The sequence below is a fragment of the Halictus rubicundus genome, chromosome 3 (assembly GCF_050948215.1).
Source record: "Halictus rubicundus isolate RS-2024b chromosome 3, iyHalRubi1_principal, whole genome shotgun sequence".
Taxonomy (NCBI): Eukaryota; Metazoa; Arthropoda; class Insecta; order Hymenoptera; family Halictidae; genus Halictus; species Halictus rubicundus.
In genome coordinates, this window is record NC_135151.1 from 20,372,852 (window position 1) to 20,396,627 (window position 23,776).

The 23,776-nt window shown below is 40.3% G+C and overlaps 1 protein-coding gene across 1 annotated transcript in view; it reads right to left on the minus strand.

Annotated features, from left to right (window-relative positions):
- Window positions 1-23,776, minus strand: part of LOC143352924 (cell adhesion molecule Dscam2) — a 332,337-nt gene that overhangs the window by 85,519 nt on the left and 223,042 nt on the right. The window contains exon 6 of the mRNA XM_076785960.1: window positions 7,353-7,678. Within this exon, the coding sequence (XP_076642075.1) occupies window positions 7,353-7,678 (326 nt within the window). The remainder of the gene's footprint in view (window positions 1-7,352; window positions 7,679-23,776) is intronic.

Sequence of the window (23,776 nt, forward strand, 5' to 3'; positions counted from 1 at the left end):
TAACAGAAAGAAAGCAAATGAATCTTACACGTTGAATTTTATTTATTCCATTTTTCTGGGTTCAAGGTCATTTGTAGGTCATATTGTGTTACATGGACGAATTCGTTATTTGTCAACATTTTTTCCCTGACACCGTTACAAGTGGCCCTTCAAATAGTGTAACTTTGTCCTAAGAAGTTTTCTTGTACAACGAAAAGTAACGCAGATATTTATGTGTTCTGTTTCTTTGAAATCACCCTGTATACTCTCCATCATTATCAAGGACAGTTTGCCATCTTTCCTGCAAATTTTCACTCCCCCTCTTATAGAAATCCAGGGTTCGTCAAGCAAAATATGACTCAAGGTCAAAATTCTATCGAATTTTATATTACGGTGATTTCTCGATATATGCCGCCAAGGCCTGGATGATAAACGTCGCGGAACTATCCCCACTACCGCGGGGTATAGGCCTCGGACGCCGAGGAGTGTAAACATAACACGTTTAGGGGTATGCCCGTTGCACGATATATGTCGCTGGCAGGACCCGTGTTGTTGACATATATCGAGAATTCACTGTACCAGAGTCACCATATCAAGACTTCCCCCACTCTAATTTCTCCTTCTTCCCCCATGCTTCAGAGAGGGGGTAACTTTTTCCCCTCAATTCATGCTTCCTCCCCTCACCTGTCGTTTTGTTTTGTGACTTGAGAATTGAGCTTTACTCTATGTCTTCATTCCTATTCCCGATCGCTAAAAATACAGCCTGTGCGCTTGTTTAAATAGATTGCTATCAGGGGTACCCATAAGTGATCAATTATTTGCAAAGAATTTGTTTTGCCTTTAACTCTGTACCGATCGTTGAAGAGGAAACACGTACAGTGACTCCCGCTAATAATCATACGCTCTTAAAATACCTTTGTCAATATTGGACTATACTACTTGAATTTTTTTTTTTTGAGAAGTTAGAACAATTGAATCACTACATGACGTGAGAAAAATGTTTGATTAAAATTGCAATTGGTCGAAATTGCAGAGAATATACTAAAAGTTGTGTTTTGCAACTTTTTTATGTGGACTTACATTGAAAATTTAGAAAGTACGATTCGTAGATCTGTAAGAATTATACATGTTCTGAGAATTTCATCAAAATCGGTCGCAATGAGCTGCACATGTTCCAAAATGATCACATAAGGGCGAAATTCCCTGAGAACCTTTCGTTCCCTTTCGCCCTTAAGTTTTCATCGTTAAACGTTTGTAGCTCAGTGCAATGTTGACCGATTTAGATGAAATATTCAGAATATGTATAATTGATACAGATGTAAAAAACGTACTTTCTACATTTTTAATATAAGCCCGCATAAAAAAGTTGCAAAATACAACTTTCAGTACTTTCTCTGCAATCTCGACAAATAGCAATTTTAATCAAACGTATTCTTTTCACGTTACGTAGCGAACCAATAGTTCTAACTTCTCAAAAAAAGAAAAAACAAAATTCAAGTAGTATAGTCCAATATTGACAAAGTTATGCGATTTTTAAGACCGTACGAATATTAGTGGGAGTCACTGTATGCAGGAAGTAGAATCGGTAGGTAATGATCAGACGCCCCAGCGAATTTTCAAACTCGATTTACTCGAAAAGGCAGCGTCCAATGAAAAAATGTTATTCTCTGTTTTCGACTGACTTTTGCGTGCAGAATTACGCGGGACACCCTGTATATCCGGGAGGCCATCCACGACAGACGGTGGTACACAGACCAGTTTCTCGCGCTTTCCAACAGATTGCGACGCTCGACTGTCGCATTTTCCTTTCGGCCGACGTTCGAACTGATGCCATAACCGACTCAATATATCTGGATACGCCAGCCTCGAACGGTACTCGAACTCGCGCGATCTGTAAGCTCGATTCGAAATTTTCTATCAAATCGACCGGTGTTTGTTACGTACAGCGTTTCAATCGAAGGTATAAACGTGCGTCGCTGGAGATGCGAAAAAATAGTTGTTCTAAAAACGGACAGAACGCAAACAATTAACCCTTCGCGCTCGAGGCTATTTTGAGTCGAGAATTCGAACGTTTCATCTCAACTGGAATATTTTTGTGTACGACCTCTTTCGTTTTGTCCGGAGGAAATCGAGTTTACCGGCTCGTCCAAATTTGCGCGTTTAGCAATTTATTGATCGTACGACGGCGGGACCTGGGTCTATTTTAACCCGGCGTACAATAATTCAATTTCTCAGATGCCGGAGAAATTTGTTAAATGAAGGAGCGAGTAGTTTTCAACGTCCAAGGGTAAAATACGAAGACATTCAACAAACTCACAGTTATAGTACGATCGAGCCATAAAACAATAACGTCGTCCTAACTGACAAATCTAGCGTCTAAGTAAGCACCGCGGGCGCAATTAACGATGCTCGTGTAAAGATCGAAACAACCGGGAACAGTACGGCTAAGATTGTTGTTCTAATTAACGGGTGTTAATACTAATTAATAGATACGTTCAGTCCTTGTTAGCCGTTGCTCCTTGGATGTTTGCGGAGGCCGGGGAACACGGGAGACGTGGATGCAAAATTGTTTTCAGAACTCGTCGAGGCATCCGCGGGGGGCACGCCGTTATTCGATGTTGCGTCGTGTTTATCTGTCCGCGCGATCCTTAATTATCCACGACGGCGGGAATTAGTCGGCGTTTCGCAGTCGAAGGGAATTTATTCGCGGATCAGAAGCCGCCCGTGCTCAAGGGATCGCTGCTCGTCGACGGGCAACAGGGACGAGGGGATATCTCGTCGACTTAACAAAGTCGCGGGGCAACGAACCGTGTTACGTTGCCCGGGATAGTTTGCAGATCTGCTGGAAATAGAATCGAGGCTCATTCAGGAGTCCCTGCTTTGCCGGGTGGATGCTGGATCGGGTGGGCTGAGTTGCAGCGAGAAGAAAAAGTAACTGCCGAGGAGAGCCGAAGGCCCTCGAGTTGTTTACCAAACGGAATAAAGGAAATACTAACAGCTAACCTGTTGAGGTATCAGATGGATGAAAAGAAGCTGCTTACTATCGACAACCACCATTCCGCACCTCTTCCCCCCACCCGATCGCAATCGCGCGGAAACGACTATGCGAAAAGTTCTATCAAAAGTCCATTACACGAACATTACGTGAAGATTCACTATTCACTTTTCAAATGAACACTTTGTATTAGGTTGGCAAGAAAGTAATTTCGGTGTTTTTAGGTGAAATAAAATCCAATTTTTTGATCAAAGCAATGAACTTTAATCAATAAAAATTTTCCATCTTGTTCTATGATCTTTTGCCATCTTTCTGGCAGCTTCATAATTCCGTGCTCATAAAACTTCTGATCCTTTTCGGTGGAAAACTGATCCAAGTGCGATTTCGGACCATCATCATTAGCGAAAGTTTTACTAGTCAAAGAGTTTTGTAAACTTCGGAATAAATGATAATCTGATGGTGCAATGTCAGGGCTATATGGTGGATGTGACATCACTTCCCAGCCAAGCTCCAATAACTTTTCACATGTTACCAGAGATGTGCGTGGCCTAGCGTTATCATGGTGGAACACGATTCCTTTGCGATTTGCCAATTCTGGCCGTTTTTCTTTGATTGCTATGTCCAGTTTTGTTAGTTGTCGATAATAAACATCTGAATTGATGGTTTGGTTCCTTGGGAGCAGCTCAAAATACACAATACCTTTGTAATCCCACCAAATTGACAACATGATCTTCTTTTGGTGCAATTCAGCTTTCGGCGTGGTTTCGGCTGATTCATCGCCCTTCGACCATGATCGTTTTCGAGTTGTGTTATCGCAAACAACCCATTTCTCATCACCAGTGATGATTCGCTTCAGAAAAGGGTCGATTTCGTTTTGTTTGAGATGCATATCGCATATGTTGATGCGTTGCGTTAAGTGAATTTCTTTCAATTCGTGTGGAACCCAACTATCGAGCTTCTCAACGATTCCGAGACTTTTTAAACGATATTCTATAGTTGTATGCGAGACATTTAACCTATCTGCAATCTCTCGGACAGTTATATGACGATCCGATTCAATAATGGCTTTCATTTGGTCATCGTCAACTTCAGATCGTCGACCAGAACGTTGGTCGTCTTCAAGTGAGAAATTTCCAGAACGGAATTTTTTAAACCAATTCTGGCACGTGCGTTCTGTTAAGCAATCCACACCATAAACTGCACGTATATCTTTGTGAGCCTCGGCAGCTTTTTTACCTCTACGGAAATGAAAAAGCAATATGTGCCTATACTGTTCGTCTTTGCACTCCATGTTCAAATTGACACAGAACTAACAATTTTAATCAAAATTACGTGTAATTTGCTTGAAAAGTCACCTAAAAGATGCAGTTATGAAATGTCAGAAGGAAAACGAACGCAACGTTAACAGAAATAAATCGAACAAAACATAAAGCCATCTATTAGTGAAAACCGAAATTCCTTTCTTGCCAACCCAATACATACTGTACCATGCATTATTAAAATTATTGAGATTATTAAGATTATGAAGATTGAAATTATTAGGAATACGAAGGTTGTAAGAATTCGCGAACTAGTTAAGATTATTAAATGTAAATCGAGGTTCTGGTTACCTTGCCGTGTAGTTTTCGAAACTCGGAGAACGGAAGTCTCCGGGAAGATCGCACGACGCAATAAGGGAATCGGGAATAAGTAATCGAGAGTGACGGGGAGGGAATCGAGATTCCTCGAAGCACCAGCGCCCAGGATTATCGGGGGTGAAACCGACCGGGGAACCGAATCGCTTGATTCGCCGCCGAGATCCAATCGACGAGGAACAGGATACTAACCTGTTGAGGCGTCAAATGGATGGGGTGTGGGGCGGGGGAGGGGGCGGGGGGCGGGAGGGGTTGTAGAGTTTTTCAAGGAGTCTCTAGGAGATCCCATCACCTGCACGGTTACGGGCACAGAGAACGGTTATACATAGATTCTTCGAGTCTTCCCGAGGATTTCGGAAATTTCCGGGACTGCGTGTTCGACGCCTCGCTCGAATGAAAGGGAATCGATTGGCGGATGAAATCTAATTGAGGAAACGGTGACGGTGGCCTGTTCAGACGGAAGGCGAACGGGGAAAATAGAATGCCGGCTGTAGATTAGTGGTAAAACGTTTCAACGTGATGGGAAGGCAGTATTGATCGCTTCGGTGGAGATATTTCCGAATGATTAATTGTTATCCGCGGGAACGACCCGAGTGCAAATATGCTGGTTAACAACAACATTTGGAATACTGCAATGTATATCTTTCACAAATTGCAAGGCCGACGGAAATTCTCACCAAAATATTTTCCACTGACGAAATACACCGGGTAGTCGATGACGACAGCGACGAAGACTGATGCAGCAGAAGGGTAAAAACCCTTCCATGGAAACACATGCATATCATTTAGAATTTGAAACAATATCCATCTAAGAAATCAATTATATGGGTCATGTGAAAATGGTACCGGCATGGAAAAGGTAAAAAACAGCGGATTTTGATTTTTTTTAACTATGTGCCTCCACTGTAAAAAATCTGGAAAAATTATATGCTAACAATTATATGCCAAAACTGTGAAAATATAAACTCAGTACCTCATAACTTCTTCAAGAAATCGGGATTTCGAAACGTTTTTATTTTTTAAAATTCGGTTTCGGAGCTAAAAATTCTGAAAAAATTCATAGATGTGCATTCTAATAGCTAAAATATGCCTGATTTTTTCGGAATTTTCAATGGAGGAGGATAAGAGAAACTACGGAGAAACCGGATTTTCTTTGTCACCCCATTGCTACCCCCATGTCGACATATAGGGTTGAAAATTAATTTGATTAAGAAAGTAATTTTATTTTCAATTCAAATCTTTTACTCGTTTCATTGGGCTGTAGGACTGGTAACTCTCAAAATGAAAAGAACATTGTATAACGGCACGAAAGACTTGAATTGAAAGTGAGATGAAAGACTTGAATTAAGAAGGAAATGAACAGTTTCTGAAAGGTGATAACGAACTCGAATGATGAATTAACTCGTTATCCACGGTTAAAAGGTTACGCTAGTGAATTCATCGTCGTGGTGCTTACTGGTCGCAGACTCTTAAAATCACCGTCTGTTTCGTTCTCTTCAACGTCGTTTGGTGAATACGTATTTCGAAACTCCCGAAACGGTGAAAACGGTATTAATAAGTTCCATGAAAGCCCGATCTCAATTTCGAGAGGGATTCATCAGTTACCTGTGAGATGGAGTGAACGTATAGAAAGTCGTTGAAATTATTTACAAATCTAGAGTAAATTTTGGTAATTGTAAATAAACGATCACGTAATCAACGAACCACGAATTAATTTGTACACTTGATAAAATGGGAATGACATTAATGTATATTAATGTGAATATTCCGTGTTTTACAAATTTGCGAATGATGTTAACGGTGGTGTACTCATTATTTACTGTTTCGGTATACTTGTACTACTTATTTTGCATATATAAATGCATGTGCAAGAGGTAAATTCACAATATCAATTTATATGAAAATGAAGTTCTGAACGAGGAAACATTATCTTTTATATTCGACTTAAATTTTATGTAAATCAGCCCCTTAATATATGCAAACATGTAGATGTAATGTACAATGATTGCGTAGATTACGGTTTTGAGCAAGTTAAGATACACTCTGCAACAGTGTTTTCTCGAAACAATGTTAAACGTGGTCAACTGATAACTTCAACACAAAACTGGTCATTTCGAATTTCTCGAATTTTTTAAAAATCGATTCTGCACTCATAAATTCGGAAAAAATTCGCGGTCGTGTATACTGTTAGATAGATTGTCCACGAATTTTTTCGTAAATTTTTGCTGGCCAGAACAGAAGAAATGGGCATGATACACTTAAACCGTTTTCACCCTACAACTACCCTTGTGGTAGGGGTACCGGCTTGAAATTTTTCGCAGAGGGGTTCCTTCGGGGACCCTATGGAGTGAGTAAAAATCAATTTGTCTTGGGTGCAGTTTTTATTCAGCAGTACCCTTTGTGATTGAGTAGTTTAAAACGAAAACGTAACACACGGGGAAAAATGGTGTTTTTATCCCTTTTTCAGTAACACTATCAATTATACCGCAGTTATAACGCATTATCTTTTGTATTTCCCCAGAGGGCCTGTCGTTCGGTCGAGCACCGGGGTGGCTGGATTTGACAATGGAGAGACCCTACCATATCATGCAATCGAATTCTGCGCAAAGCGAGCGAAACGACCGGTGGCAATTCTTCTGTGACGGAGTCAAAGACTTGTTAGAGTACTGCCGACACAGCGAATGGCGGACGAGGAAAGTGGCTGGATACGGGACACAAGGATCAAACGAATAGCAGAAACTAACCTGTTGAGGCGCTAGGTGGATCGAGAGGCTACTTATAATAGAGACCTCCAGTTCGACTCTCTCGGAGCCAGCTGTGCTGTTGGCGTGACAGACGTATCGGCCGGCGTCCTCGGCCCTCGCCGATTGTAGCACCAGCACGCCCGCCCTTGCATGGACCCTCTCCGAATTGAAAATCATCGCCGAGCCGGACACCGATTCGCGGAACCACAGGTACATCGGTGGTGGTATTCCTTGGGAGATGCAGGACAATACGATCGTCTCGCCCGTCCGGATCGGTGCCGGGCTCACCCGTTCGTTGAACCGTGGTGGAACGTGATTTCGGTGTTCTGCAAAGGATAATGAGACAACCACTTCAATCTCGGACTCGGCGAACTGTTCGCCGCGACTCGTGTTTCACGCGGAGCTACAAAAGAACGACACTTCGAGCGCGACCAATTTTCTTACAAGCTACATTGGCCCACGGAAGGACAAAAACGTCCTTTAAAATAGTATAGACTTTTTTTAAATCGAACCAAACCACCTGAATCTTGTTTGAGTAATTAGAACAATTGATTTACCCAATGACGTGCATAAAAGATTTTGAAAAAATATACGGCAACCGTACCTTCCGAGGATCATATTCGTCGTTGCATACTTTTTCATTTTCATGCGAGATTCAATGAAATGGTAACAACAAAGAAAATTTGGCGATGTTCATGGAGATGTATCGCAGGTCAACAAGTGTCAACGTTGGTTCAGAAGGTTAATAAATAAGTATAAGCTCTTTTAAGATCGAACCAAACCACCTGAATCTTCTTTGAGTAATTAGAACAATTGATTTACCCAATGACGTGCATAAAAGATTTTGAAAAAATCCGGCGATCGTACCTTCCGAGGATCATATTCGTCGTTGCATACTTTTTCATTTTCACGCGAGATTCAATGAAATGGTAACAACAAAGAAAATTTGGCGATGTTCATGGAGATGTATCGCAGGTCAACAAGTGTCAACGTTGGTTCAGAAGGTTAATAAATAAGTATAAGCTCTTTTAAGATCGGACCAAACCACCTGAATCTTCTTTGAGTAATTAGAACAATTGATTTACCCAATGACGTGCATAAAAGATTTTGAAAAAATATACGGCAACCGTACCTTCCGAGGATCATATTCGTCGTTGCATACTTTTTCATTTTCACGCGAGATTCAATGCAATGGTGACAACAAAGAACATTTGGCGATGTTCATGGAGATGTATCGAAGGTCAACAAGTGTCAACGTTGGTTCAGAAGGTTAATAAATAAGTATAAGCTCTTTTAAGATCGGACCAAACCACCTGAATCTTCTTTGAGTAATTAGAACAATTGATTTACCCAATGACGTGCATAAAAGATTTTGAAAAAATCCGGCGACCGTACCTTCCGAGGATCATATTCGTCGTTGCATACTTTTTCATTTTCACGCGAGATTCAATGAAATGGTAACAACAAAGAAAATTTGGCGATGTTCATGGAGATGTATCGCAGGTCAACAAGTGTCAACGTTGGTTCAGAAGGTTAATAAATAAGTATAAGCTCTTTTAAATTCGGATCAAACGACCTGACCTTTTTTTAAGTAATCAGAACAATTGATTTACCCAATGAAGTGGAAAGAAGATTTTGAAAAAATTGCAATTCTTGGAAATTATAAGGACAAACACAAAAGGCTACAAAACCTTTTTATTCGAGCCTGTAATGGAAATTTGAAATGTGCGTTTTGTAGATCTATAGGGTGCTCATTTCAAAACTTTCCAGCCGAATATCTCGAAAATTTCGAGCGGGCAGTATCAGTTTTGTATTCGGGTGGCGTTTTCAAGGTCATTTGAAGGTCAACTTTGTTTTTCAAATGGAAAGCTATATTTTTTATTATGAGATCTTAAAGTGTGTAAAAAGACCTGCAATTTTCGTGGGATACTTTTTTTTATCCGCGCAGTAGTTTCGGAGATATTCAAAGAGAAGTAGAACTAGTGCGCGGATAAGAAAAAGTATCCTCCAAAAATTCCTGGTCTTTTTACGTGCAATGAGATCCCATAATAAGAAATATAGGTTTCCATTTGAAGAAACAAAGTTGACTTTCAAATGACCTTGAAAACGCCACCCGAATAAAACACGTGTGACAGTGTTTTACAGTTTTTGTAAAAAACCAGAAAAGTTTTCAAACGAACACCCTGTATGTTAGTTTACACATACCGAAACTTTCGTCCCATAAAGCTGTCCGAAGACCGGACAGACGACCAGAGAGAAAATACCGATTTTATGCACAATATTGTTACACAGCTTCGTTGATGTTTTTTTTTTAATTTCACAAGGGATTTTTCTATCGTTCACAGTGCACGTTCTTAAAACGTAACGAAACGGGTTAATCGAACAGATGTGTTTTCTTCGCGTCTGACACCAGCCGGCATAATCTACTTATCGCAGCAGAAAACTGGAAAATAGCTTTCTCAGGATTCAAGCCACGTGATCCCGCGAGTATTACGGTATTCCTAAATTCTCTAAGCTGGTCGCGAAAAGTTTTCGAGCGAGATTCCCCCGGAGGAAACGAGCGGGAACGGGTATCCGTTGATTTTATTCCAGCACGTTGGAGAACCACGCTCGATCAAAAAATGAGCGAACGTTTCGCTTTGATTCTCTGAACGATCGGCCCCCTCCCCCCCCCTGAACAATTAGCTTCTCGCCGCGGAAACGGCGAAAGTTCGCTATCGGAAAGTTGGAAATTGACGTGTTATTTCAAGCCCCGGTCCGGGGCGAGGTTTTACATCCTCGACTCGGTGTTCCGTCGGGCAAAAGGTAACCGGGTTCTCTGTTCAAGTGGTCGATGAATCGCGAGCAGGGCAAAAAAGAAAAAAAAAATCCGGCACCGTCGAGAATGGATTCTTTCTTTCGTCGATTCCTCTTCGGCCCCGTGGCCACCGGACACCGCGAGATACATTTTGAATCTCCCGGATGTTCCGGGGAATAAGAAATCGCCGGGGACTCGTTGAAAGAGACAAAGATCGCCGTGTCAATTTTTCATGCCCGCGAAGAGGCTTCTTTTGTCTCTGTTACGTATTATATGAGCTGGCATGCTCGGGCAAATTTACATTTATTTCCGTAGCCCGCCCACCTTCCTCCCTCTATCTTCTTCCTCTCATCGAGTTTCGTTCATTTGCGCCATATTCCGGCAGTACTTTCTTGATGTAATTACACGTTACGCCAGTTCCAGGATACCTTTATTATTAATTTCGAGTTGTTGCCGCGGTGCAAAATGTAAAACGACTGTGAGAAGTGTCGTTCGAGCGTGCTCGACAAACGCCACAACTTCGCGTACCATCAACATTCCATTGATCGTGTTACGGTTAAATTACTGACAGCTAATTGCACGCTAAAATAACAATCCTTCTTCCCCCTCCCCCCCACTCACCACGGTGTACGTGCGTCACCATTGCTCGGGCGTCCGACGCGAGAGAAACGTTACATACAGACGCAATATTTGCTCATTCATCGATTATGGAAACCTGTGTACGAACCTGACCGTCGAATTCCTTCGAAATACGAAAACCTTTTAGTGGGTGCTGCATGTGTGCAGCACGAATAGTGAAAATTCTTCCTGAATTAGGTCAACAATTTTTACAAAAATAGCTTGTTCCCTTTGATTCTAATATTTATTAATACTAGCTCGTCCGAAACTGAAAAGATTTACACCGTACCCGTTACCGATTTAATAAAATGGTCATGTTATTTAGAAATTAAAACCAAATTAGTTATAAAAAAGAATTATAAAATTCGAGGGTCTAACCGTAACCGAACCCGTTACCGATTTAATAAAATGGTCATGTTATTTAGAAATTAAAACTAAATTAGTTATAAAGAAGAATTATAAAATTTGAGGGTCTAATCGTAACCGAACCCGTTACCGATTTAATAAAATGGTGATGTCATTTAGAAATTAAAATTAAACTAGTTATAAAGAAGAATTATAAAATTCGCCGGTCTAATCGTAACAAATAATCGTTTGAAATAAAGAGTGAACGAGATCGTTCTTTGTTTCAAATTCTTTATAATTTTACTTGTGATTTTGCGTTTCAATCAAATTGATTACTTCCGAACGATATTTTAGTTCAAATAATTGACTCAAATAAACTAACAAATGATTTTCCACGAAATGTTGAACCAAATTAATTAGTTCGCCGAGGTTGCATGTAACTTTAATGGAAGCAGTCAGTTCATACGATCAAATGAAAAATAAAATGAAAAATTTTTTCCAATAAATTTCGTATAACGTTCGAAAGAAAAATGATTTGTCCGTTTAATTGAAATGGTTATTTCAACTAACACGCAGCCAAATGAAATAATATATTGCTCGAACTATCGCCTCTCGCATAATTTATGTGGATAATGTCTCAGTTTTTACAAATTGCCCCGCGAAGCGCTATCATCGTTCTGTCAAAATCAGGAGCAGCGAAGCCACGCCTACTCGCGCCGCTCTGCGCGCAAAAAGCAAGATTCAGTGGTTTCTCGAGTCAGCAATCTATTTTTTGGGGCTCTGGAGCAGGCAAAAAATTGCGATCGAGATTAATAAATCCATGCCCGCTCAGCGCGGAAAAACTGTTTGCCTCTGTATGGTCCACACCTTTGTACAGCTCTGACGTCACTTGCTCTGGACAATTAGTCCAGGTGAAACGATCTGCCTGTGTTGTTTATGCCAGCTGTAGAGGCGGGCTTTTCCCGGACGTGTGTAATTATCAAGCAGCCAATCACACGCTCGCTCTCCTCATCGTTCGCATGTTTACTTTTTTGCTGTGGCCACGTACAGGTATAGCGAGGCAACCGGGTGGGGGGGCGCACACGTGTGCGAATAACGTATGCGAGCGTTGGGCGTTCCTAACGAATGGTTATAGTAACCTACATTAATACTCGGACAGTCTCTACGATAAAATAACAATTTTAGAATTGTATCAAACGATTTGAATTTTTTGGATTTGAAATTCTTAAAAAATTGCAATTTTTCAGAATTGGAGGAAATTTTTCCGGGAATTTTTTTTTTTTTTAGGGTTACCATTACTATTTAGTAATGGTTGCTTTTTACAACTTTTCTTACCTAGGCCTATACAGGGTGTCCCGGAAAGAGTGTCGAATGTTGTTTTCGAGGTATTAATGAAAAATACGGACCAATCAGCATAATATTATTAGAAGGTACCGTTTATATTTTTTCGTAGAATTTTTACAAGATTTTACTGTCCATATTTTTGCACCCCCCCCCCCCTCGTGTAATAATCGATACTTAGTCGGTATCGAACTCTAAACGGAAAATTCCTTCTTTCTTCAGCGTCATGTGCCGTGAAGCTTTACTCCGTGAACGGTCCTCAGGAACAAAGAGCGATTGTTACAGGCGTGTGTGGGAACCCGAAAATATCGGGTCAGGTCGGGTCAAGAATTTTTCTCGGTATCGGAACGTGTTCTCGGGAAAATGTGAGATTCCCGAGATCGTTCGAAACTCTCGGTTACGTTGAAATTTTTCGATTTTTCCTTCGTCAAATTTCGAAATCTTCGAAAGTTACAATACAGTTTCCGAAAACTCCTGAACTGTCGAAACTCTCACACCACGACGGATTTCACAGCAAATTTTGTAACTGGAATTGAGTCCTTGACATTTTTAGGAAATCCAAAATTTTTGAGGATTCTCGGACACCCGATATTTTCGGGTTGCCCCACGTTTCTAGCAACTGTTGGCCAAGCCTGTGCTGGTCAGCAAAGCCGAAGAAGAGGCACGATATTTCAAAATTTTCTTGCACAACGTCGGCGGAAAAGATAATATCTCGAATGGTAGTTTTCCGGGTGGTTTCCCCGATTTCCGCACGTCCAAATTGATCGTATCGATTCCTCGAGACAAGCGCAAGGTCGCCCGCCAACTTGCCTCGAAGCAGAGTGAGATTTACGATTCCATTGAGACGCAGGAAGAACTCCGAATCCCCCGTACTGATAATAAAGATAAATAATAGCGAGCAGAATAATAAGCAATATAAAACCGGTCCTGAAGCATACCTTTCGAAAACCAGCAAAGTTACAAGCCATAAACTCTTCGCCGAGACTTCTGTATTTCTGGAATTTTAACCCTTAGCACTCGAGTGGTGACTCTGAAGCACCACTAGAAATTGTTGTGGCATTGTTTCAAAGAAATTGCAAAAAATATTACAAAATATTTGTTACATTACAAAATTTGTATTCAATAGATTATTAAACATTTAACCCTTAGCACTCGAATGGCGCCACTAAAAATTGCTGTATCCAGAAAATTTTTTACATTATTAAATTTGTTCGTATTTAGTAAATTACGAAACATTTCAGTACTGTACGAGTAAATGGTACCATTTTCGTATGTAGAGAATGAATGAAGAAAAAAAATTCATCTTTTTCAAATGTTTTGACGTGACTACATTCCTTGATCGAAAACATGCATGAAGAAATCATTGTCCTAGATCCTCTAGTTCCCGAGATATTAGCAAAAATAGGGTTTTCACCCCCAAGAAATGGGAGCTATTTTCACCCCCTGGATCATTGCAGATAGAAATAAGTACTTGTTAAATATTTTTCAACAAATATCCTGTATAAATTTTATTAAAATTGGCCCGTTATATGTGGGTAATGTCCCTCTTAAGTAGAAGATGTCAGTGCATGATCAGACAAGTAGCGTTCTGGCGTTTTCAACGAGACAAGTAATCAATAATTCTTTTGCTTTCTTCCGGACCGGCAACGGTCCTCCCTTTACGCCCTTACCTGAGCCCTTCTGACCGTGGGAGAGACCGCTCTTAAGCCTGAACACTTGACCCTTGGCGCGCGAATGGCGACTGTAGGGCGCCACTAAAAATTGCTGTATCCAGAATATTTTTTACATTATTAAATTTGTTCGTATTTAATAAATTACGAAACATTTCAGTATTCTACGAGTGAATTGTACCATTTTCGTATGTAGAACATGGGGGAAAAAATATATAGAAGTGAAATATTCTAGGTCGGAAGAAATGTTTGGAGTTAAAATAGCTTCGAGTGCAAAGGGTTAAATATTAAATGTGGAAATCGGATCAGTTTCGTACGAATGAAGTGAGAATATTCTAAGACGGAAGAAAAATTTAGTTTTAGAATGAAAATGGCGCCGAGAGTGCAAAGGATTAACACTGTAGATCGAAGAGGCCGGTCCTTTCCCTCGATGGCGGTCGAAAATAATGGACACTTGATTTCGGTTTTTAGGGACGCTTAAACCGGGGGACCGTGTTTGTCGAGTAGACGGGGGCCGCAACGTCCGAGCTTTTTATCGCTATTTTATAATGGCGCGTTCTCTTTGTCTGGTCCCCGTTATTATTGTAATTTAAGCTGATGGTGTATTGATCGTCGCTTACCTCTATCCTCTTTCCACTGCTCCCGTTCTAGCTCTCTCGTTGCCTCTCGAACCGTCTCTTTCCCACTTCGACTCTCTCTCTCTCTTTCTCCTCTCTCTCTCGGAAGCTAATTCTCTGTCTTCGTCGGGCTGACGCGCAATTCCAGTTGCCATATTCCAGCAACGCCCCGCCACCACACCCTTGTTCATGCTGCCGCCAGTTGCACCGGCTCGTGCATATGCACGCTCAAAACTTTTTATGCCATTTACATCCGACTTACGCCTCAACGTCAGCCTCGTTCCTGTGGACGTCCGCCCGGCGCAAGCGGCGGGAAAGAAACAAAAAAGAAAAAGAAAAAGAAAAAAGGAAAAAATTTCCGCGGAACCGCGAACGCTCGATAACCGAATCGAAAGAGCCCGTTCGGCTACGAATTGCGCCGACGACGAATTGTTCATTAGCACGTTAATAACTCTGTCGTCGCGGCCCGACGCGCTTTGTTTCGCGTTTCCTGCTACACGGTGTCGGACCCGTTAACGTATCGATCGAGCCGACGGCCGCGGAGCGCGCCGCTCTCGAAACGAACGCGAGCGATGCGAAGATCTCCCGTCATTTTGTACCTAATGACGTTCCAACGGGAACGGATGCGCGTCGGTATTTATGCTGTCGCGCTCCCTGCCATAAGACTTCGCCGCGGTATTTTCTCGCGGAACAGAGCTTCTTCTCGGCTTTTTGAATACTTCAACCCTGGTCCCTCGTTTTCGCGAGTTAATCTGCCCCTGGTGTGGCTGGTTGATGAAATCGTAAAACATTATGTGAAACGACACTTTGCTAATTAATTTTCAAGCTCAATTTTCTTGATCACGAACCGTAAACTGTGGAAACGTTATTTGTTTGTTTTTACTTATTTTTGAACGTAGAATCCAGCCTGAGACACCCTGTACATTGTGAACTTCATGTACAAGTTTCGAACATTTTATTGGAATTCATTGTGTTAGCAATTGAGATGGGATTAACCCTAAAAAGTAACTTTTTCTTGCCATTATTTATAAGCAACTATAAATATATTGGAAATAGATATATACTAGAATCTATGAATAAATATATTTAGATATGTAAATTTTGCTGGTGGAATTACGATAATGGTCACCGTAAAATTCTTTAAAATGTTTAAATGACATAATTTCAAGATTTTGTGTTTCTGGTTGATTTATACTTCCCGGGTAAACAGATGTAAAAATCGTAATCGTACGCCTGTTTAATTTTTAAAATTTAATAAATGCATGTGCATTATGTACAAGTTTCGAACATTTTATTGAAATTAATTGTGTTAGTAATTGAGATGGGATTAACCCTAAAAGTAACTTTTTCTTACCATTATTTATAAGCAACTATAAATATATTGGAAATAGATATATACTAAAATCTACGAATGAATATCTTTAAATATATAAATTTTGCTGTTAAAATTACGATAGTGATCACAGTGAAATTCTGTAAAATGTTTAAATGAGTCAATTTCAAGATTTTGTATTTCTGGTAAACAAATGTAAAAATCGTAACAGGCCTAAAAGTCCTGTTTGATTTTTAAAATTTGATAAGTGCATGCGCAATTTTGTGAGTAAATGTAACATTTGTTTTGTCGTAGCGGAAATTGTTCGCATTTGTATGAAGATAGATCTCGATCTTGACCGTGGTTCGATTAAACTGTTGAATAGTTGTCGAGTCCATGGGGACCGTGAGCAATATATATGTAATAGAGTCTAACAGTTACTGTCGGAATGGAAACTTAGATGCGTCCCCTTTTGCCGTGGAGACATTGTCCGCTTAAAAGTTTGGCATCGCTTCGAAACAGGAGACTACGGTGGCTGTGGTGAACTCAAACTTTCGTAGAGTGTTTGATGAAAATTGAGATCACTAATAAATTTCAACTATATTAACACGCTCGCTGCCAGCAATAGTTCAGGTAAAAGTCTTCGCATTTGTAATATTATACTGTTTCTCAAATCATCATTTTCTAAGTCACTTGCAGGGTACAGAAGTGACATGAATATGTGATAAGTCATAAATAATGTAACAATATTCCTGAAGTCACGTAATGTCTCCATCATTTGGAATTTCACCTATCTATTTTTGTCATAAACGTAGGGAATCCGCCAGTTATAATAAATTAAGAATGCTGATCAAATGTCATTTGTTTTTCATTCTGTCACAGTGGGACACAAGCCAACTTCCGTTCATAATTTTGCAAGGTGCACTCAAAAATTAATTTTCTATACATTTTTTCATTTTTGCAATCTATAGAATAATATATAGAAGACATGTGAAAGGAAAACATTATTTATGGATTGATCCAATATTATAAAATTTGAGTTTGCAACAGTTTCTCGGAGACCCATAAAATCCTCCGAATAAATTCCATACTCGTAAATAAATTCTTTCGTTTTAATCAAAGAATATGCTCCGTTTAATTTCCGTTATGCATATTTATTCATATAACAAATGTACATCCTTACAGTTCCTTTGTAACATTTTCAATTCAAGCAACAACGCGCCAAGCATTTCGCATGATGGCAACACTACATAATAATACAGTCTGCGCAAAAGCCCGAAGTAATCTCACACTATTAAGCGTCAGTGTACACCGTTACAAAGGGACGAGTGGACATACGAATGAAAAACGCTCACTGATTTCATTACACGAGGAATGTGAGAACATTCGTTTAAAAAAAAAGTATCACTATTACTCTTTATAAAGTTTGTAATGTTTCATTATAAACGAGACCGGGCAAACGGCAATAATGAATTTCATTTCACACGAACAATGGAGCATTTCTTTAATCACAGAAAATGAAGGCAATGCACTCTGGTAATTTTTCGAATTTCATTGAAAATTCTTTGCCATTTACTTTTGCATTTCCCATGTGACGCCTGTTTGTTATTATTAAATTATTTTGTATCGTACAAAATGACATACCTGTTAAAATCAATACACAGTGACTGACTATGCGTGCTGGTGATTATGAAAGTAATCTAATTCGAAATTCCAAACAAATTGAATTTCTCTTTAATTTTACTGTAATTACATAGCGAACGAAAAATCATTGTATATTATATACTGTCACGATGAAATATTTTCGAAGAGGTACGGAAAATAAATTTTCGAAGTTTCTCGTAACGATAATTGAAACACGCTTCAATTTTCGAAATTTGAAATATTTTCGCACTCTTTTTCAGATTCGTTATTCATTTTCTCGTGAATTGTTGGTCCTATGCAAAAAGGTGATGTAAAAGCGTGCAGTCCAGGTTTGCAAATTTTGTTTGACACGTTTTGCGATATTGTTACGGTCTAGGGGTGCGAGCAGAACGCGAGGCCGGCGAGGTTTACTTGTAGGGAAAATTCAATTTGTTAGTAGGTGCACGGACGAACCTGGCGCGATGTCAGGGAGCCGGCAGGATGTTGGGAAACTTCGTGAACAAGCTCGATGCGAAATCGAGGAATCACTATGAAGGCGATGCATTGATGAACCAAACGCGGGGTCAGGGAAGGTCGGTCTAAAAGCGCCGACGAACTTGATGCGAAAGCGAGGGCCTGCTGGGACGTCGGATAACGTACAGACGAACAAACGTACAGACCTGATGCGAAATCGAGGAGTCGCGTAGATTGGAAAAGCCTGTTCTCGATTCTTACAACATATGAACGATCCTGACACAGGATCTGCAGTCACTGGAAAATGTTAATAACGATCTCATAACTCTAACAATTCTATTAGGGGCACCCATGAGTAATCAATTATTTTGAAATCTAAAACAAACTTTGTAGCAAATTCAAGTTTTTATTTCTTAATTTATTATACAGTAGAAACAGGGAGTATTATATGGGAATATTTTTGAACATTTTTCGTAACAGAAAGAAAGCAAATGAATCTTACACGTTGAATTTTATTTATTCCATTTTTCTGGGTTGAAGGTCATTTGTAGGTCATATTGTGTTACATGGACGAATTCGTTATTTTGTCAGCGACAACATTACGTTAACGAAGATATATCATTCCATTTTAAAAACATCGATGACCTTGAAATCTCATAAAAAAGTGACCTTGACAATTTTTTCCCTTACACCGTTACAAGTGGCCCTTCAAATAGTGTAACTTTGTCCTAAGAAGTTTTCTTGTACAACGAAAAGTAACGCAGATATTTATGTGTTCTGTTCCTTTGAAATCACCCTGTATACTCTCCATCATTATCAAGGACAGTTTGCCATCTTTCCTGCAAATTTTCACTCCCCCTCTTATAGAAATCCAGGGTTCGTCAAGCAAAATATGACTCAAGGTCAAAATTCTATCGAATTTTATATTACGGTGATTTCTCGATATATGCCGCCAAGGCCTGGATGATAAACGTCGCGGAACTATCCCCACTACCGCGGGGTATAGGGCTCGGACGCCGAGGAGTGTAAACATAACACGTTTAGGGGTGTGCCCCTTGCACGATATATGTCGCTGGCAGGACCCGTGTTGTTGACATATATCGAGAATTCACTGTACCAGAGTCGCCATATCAAGACTTCCCCCACTCTAATTTCTCCTTCTTCCCCCATGCTTCAGAGAGGGGGTAACTTTTTCCCCTCAATTCATGCTTCCTTCCCTCACCTGTCGTTTTGTTTTGTTTTTCGTATTGTTCAATAAATGTGTGGACTATTAGCGATTTCTTAGGGAAGAAATAACGATCAATTAGGGAAGATCAGCGTACCCTTGCGTTAAACTAACGGTTCGGCTTAATTGGACCTTCGCGCCGCCACCCTCGGTAGCTAATATTTGATTATTAAATATTTCTAAGCCATAAATCCTGTTAATTAATTTATTCTACGACAACCCTTCCCTGCACTCCTCTGCGTAGAATCCTCGTTCCAAGTTCGAGCTACCCTTGTAATACTTGGGTGCCCTTGATAGTATTCGCGAACCGATTTCGTTTCGTGCGGTACCACCCGAGCGTTCGCCCGAAATAAAATTCTGATTAGTATTCCTTGCTGGCAAGCACCTTCTAAAAAATTCTTTTCACCCCGGACGTACCACCTAATAAAAGTCAGCACCTACAAAAAATCCTGTGCTATTTTTTCAGTCCCACTCGAGAAGCTCGGAAATGTGCACGGCGTATTTTGTCAAATTTCTCGACTCCGAATCTTGATGAAAAATAGAAATTTTCGATGAAAAATTTTTTGATGAAAAATCGAAAATCTTTTTCTTCCTCCAGCAATTCCAGTGAGATGAAGACAACGCACTGACATTTTCAAATTCTTTTAATGTTTCTACTGCCATAACCACCTGCTCATTCCCGTCATGAAATTCGCGGTCCAATTGTTATCCTACCGCCGGCGCGTATTTTATTCGCATTCCGGACAAACATTTTCAATGCCCACCGGAGGAATTTCCGGAGGAGTTCAAGAAGAGAGTATTCGTTCCGCGGAGTGTCCCATATTTCAAAACAAATTGCAGCGAGCTAATACTCGCGAACGGCGGTGCATAAGCCGCCGTTGACCGGGCCAGGGTAGCAGCGTGTCGGTCACAGGTGACTTGGCGGTTAATTAATTCGCATAGTGGAGGCACCGCTGTAATTCGTCGGCGAAGCTAGTCAGTCAGCCTGGCGCGGAGGAATGACGGAAATGCGGCGAGGCCGGTCGAAAAATTTAAAAAGCGTTTCCCCGTAATGCTCTTACCGCGTCGGCAGTTGAAAAAGTTGAGTAGAAAGAGCTGGGAGGAGAAAAAGAGAAAGAGAGAGATAGCGACAAGGTGGAAGGGTGAAAGAGAGAGAGATAGAAGTTTAATTAATAGCGGGAGCGGCAAGTGATTTCCAAGTACACAAACTCGGCTAGTATCGAGGAAGAGCATTTAAGCGGAACATCGGGCGGACAGACAGTGTGCTCAAACGAACATCTTGATATCCTTTGAACCATCAGTCATCGACTACGTAATCCAGCATCCCCGCCACCGTTCCCTTAACCATCCCCCATCCACCCTCACCCCCCGTCACCCCGCAGCGGCACTTGATCCGCTAGCGAGAGGGCATGTGAAACGCTCGCCTAGGGGAAAAAAAAAAAGGGGGGAACGGGAACCGCGGCGGAACGATGTCCAATTAAACCTTTCGAGTCGTCGACTCCAATTAAGACTCTATTAAATATACACTGGACCGCGTGTATCGCCGGCAAAGCGAATTTCAAATGGCTCCGGCCTTTCTCACGTATTTACTTCGAACAAGCAACTCCGTCGTGACAAAGTTGCCACTAATTAGCTGTACAATGTATCACGCGGCGACACGCGCCGCGACGACCCGCGCTCGCCCTTTAAAGCCGTTGGAATTCTTCTACATGTACCTTGGGCTCTACCTTGTTCCCACACCACCAAACTCTGACAACATTTATGATATTTGCTTCCGCCAGCGCCCGGCTACCAAGCAGCCCCGGTTGCTTCCCAGTGTCTCGGCTTGTATTCTTGTTTGATCTATTCGAGCACGGGGAAACTTTATTCGACCGTTGCGCGGTCCGGAGCTGGTCCCCATTGCGTTTGTTCCAACCTTGTTTCACGGATGCATGACTCATTAAAACTCGGAATATTATGTTTGTGTTTGGATCGTTGGTTATTCGCGTCGAACCCGTGATCCCGTCTCTGCGAGTTAAATCCCGTAAACAGGTCGACGGGACCGGTAATTTATTTCACGGAGTCACTTTCGCCGCGGTTGTTAACCCGAACAACTTGAGTCGCTTGTCTTGATTCTTGACGCGCTCGTTGACATTGCAGCTTGAAGAGTCTTAGATGTTAATATTTTTGATGTAATTATTTCTTGTTCGGACTTTTTAACCAGTTAGCTGTTTGAATTATAGCTGTTTCGACGAGTATACTCGTCATGACAGAAAATATTGCCATTTCTTCGTGACGAGTATACTCGTCGAACACAGTTAACTGGTTACATTCGCTGCTGTTCCATCATGCTAAAACGTTTCTCGGTTTCTAACGTTTCTCGATTTAGTTTGTTAGCGGTTCTAAGGTTCTCCTGTGAGAACTTTTTATACTTTCGTAACTATTAACGACACGATATTTTATTTATGTAATATATAACATTCTATCTAGGTTAGATGAACGTTGGTGACCATCTGTGTGCTCTAATGGAAAATGCGTGGTTACCTGTTTCATACAGTAAAGTTTTGACCTAAGCCGAACGGTGCTACACGATCTTAGTCAGTTCGCACATATATTCTTGTTTCGGAATGTTTACTGAGCCTAATTATACCGAGAATAATTCATTTTATAGCGATATCATCGAAAACTCCGAGCCGTAATACGGCGAATTGGTACGTTTATATTTTTGTTCTAGAGAAAATTATGTCAGAACAATAAACATGAATCTTTAAGCTTCGTTGCAGTGCACAAATTATTATTTCATAGAAATAAGTAAATCATGCCTATTGCCAATTGGCATGACGTCTGAACAGGCTCAAGAAGCTCGCAACAAAGACATAATATTTATTTATTTATTGCTTTAAACCAAGTGGTTTATATAGCAAGTACAGTATTATTACATTTGGCCTACATCAAATAGGTATACATTGTTCCTAAATTCTAATGGAACATTGTTTAAGAAAATTATCAATTATTTTCAGACCTTTTATATCAGGTTTACAGAACAAGAACAAAGACATAAGAAGGTTCAGGATTGGCCACACAAGGAATTCGCGTGTATCTACAAACTTCGACTTAATAGCAATGTTGTTAATTACTCCTGATCCCATCGTAAATTATTATAGGGTGACACCGCAGAAAAATACAAATACCGAAAGGTTAGATCTACTTTTAACAAGAACTTCCGTCTAATCCCATAAGTAACTTAGTTGACAGCGATATTAGCGAAGAATTATTTTTATATTGTTATATTTAGATATTGGAGATTGAACGGATTCGGGTTTCCAGTTGCTTTCGCGTGCAAGGAATCGAGTCTGACGTTTTGATCTGAACGTTAAAATTAATATAAAATTATTAAAGAAATGCGCGTAGGTGGTGTAACGCACAAACGCGAGAATGATATTCTATGAGTTTAGTCGAGCGTGCAAGAAATCGAATCTGACGTTTTGATTTGAACGTTAAAATTAATATAAAAATATTAAAGAAATGCGCGTAGCTGGTGTAACGCACAAACGCGAGAATGATATTCTATGAGTTTAGTCGAACGTGCAAGAAATCGAATCTGACGTTTTGATTTGAACGTTAAAATTAATATAAAAATATTAAAGAAATGCGCGTAGGTGGTGTAACGCACAAACGCGAGAATGATATTCTATGAGTTTAGTCGAGCGTGCAAGAAATCGAGTCTGACGTTTTGATTTGAACGTTAAAATTAATATAAAAATATTAAAGAAATGCGCGTAGGTGGTGTAACGCACAAACGCGAAAATGATATTCTATGAGTTTAGTCGAGCGTGCAAGAAATCGAGTCTGACGTTTTGATTTGAACGTTAAAATTAATATAAAAATATTAAAGAAATGCGCGTAGGTGGTGTAACGCACAAACGCGAAAATGATATTCTATGAGTTTAGTCGAGCGTGCAAGAAATCGAGTCTGACGTTTTGATTTGAACGTTAAAATTAATATAAAAATATTAAAGAAATGCGCGTAGGTGGTGTAACGCACAAACGCGAGAATGATATTCTATGAGTTTAGTCGAGCGTGCAAGAAATCGAGTCTGACGTTTTGATTTGAACGTTAAAATTAATATAAAAATATTGAAGAAATGTGCGTAGCTGGTGTAACGCACAAACGCAAAAATGATATTTTATGAGTTTAGTCGAGCGTGCAAGAAATTCAGTCTGATGTTTTGATTTGAACGTTAAAATTAATATAAAAATATTAAAGAAATGCGCGTAGGTGGTGTAACGCACAAACGCGAAAATGATATTTTATGAGTTTAGTCGAGCGTGCAAGGAACTGAGTCTGGCGTTTTGATTTGAACGTTAAAATTAATATAAAAATATTAAAGAAATGCGCGTAGGTGGTGTAACGCACAAACGC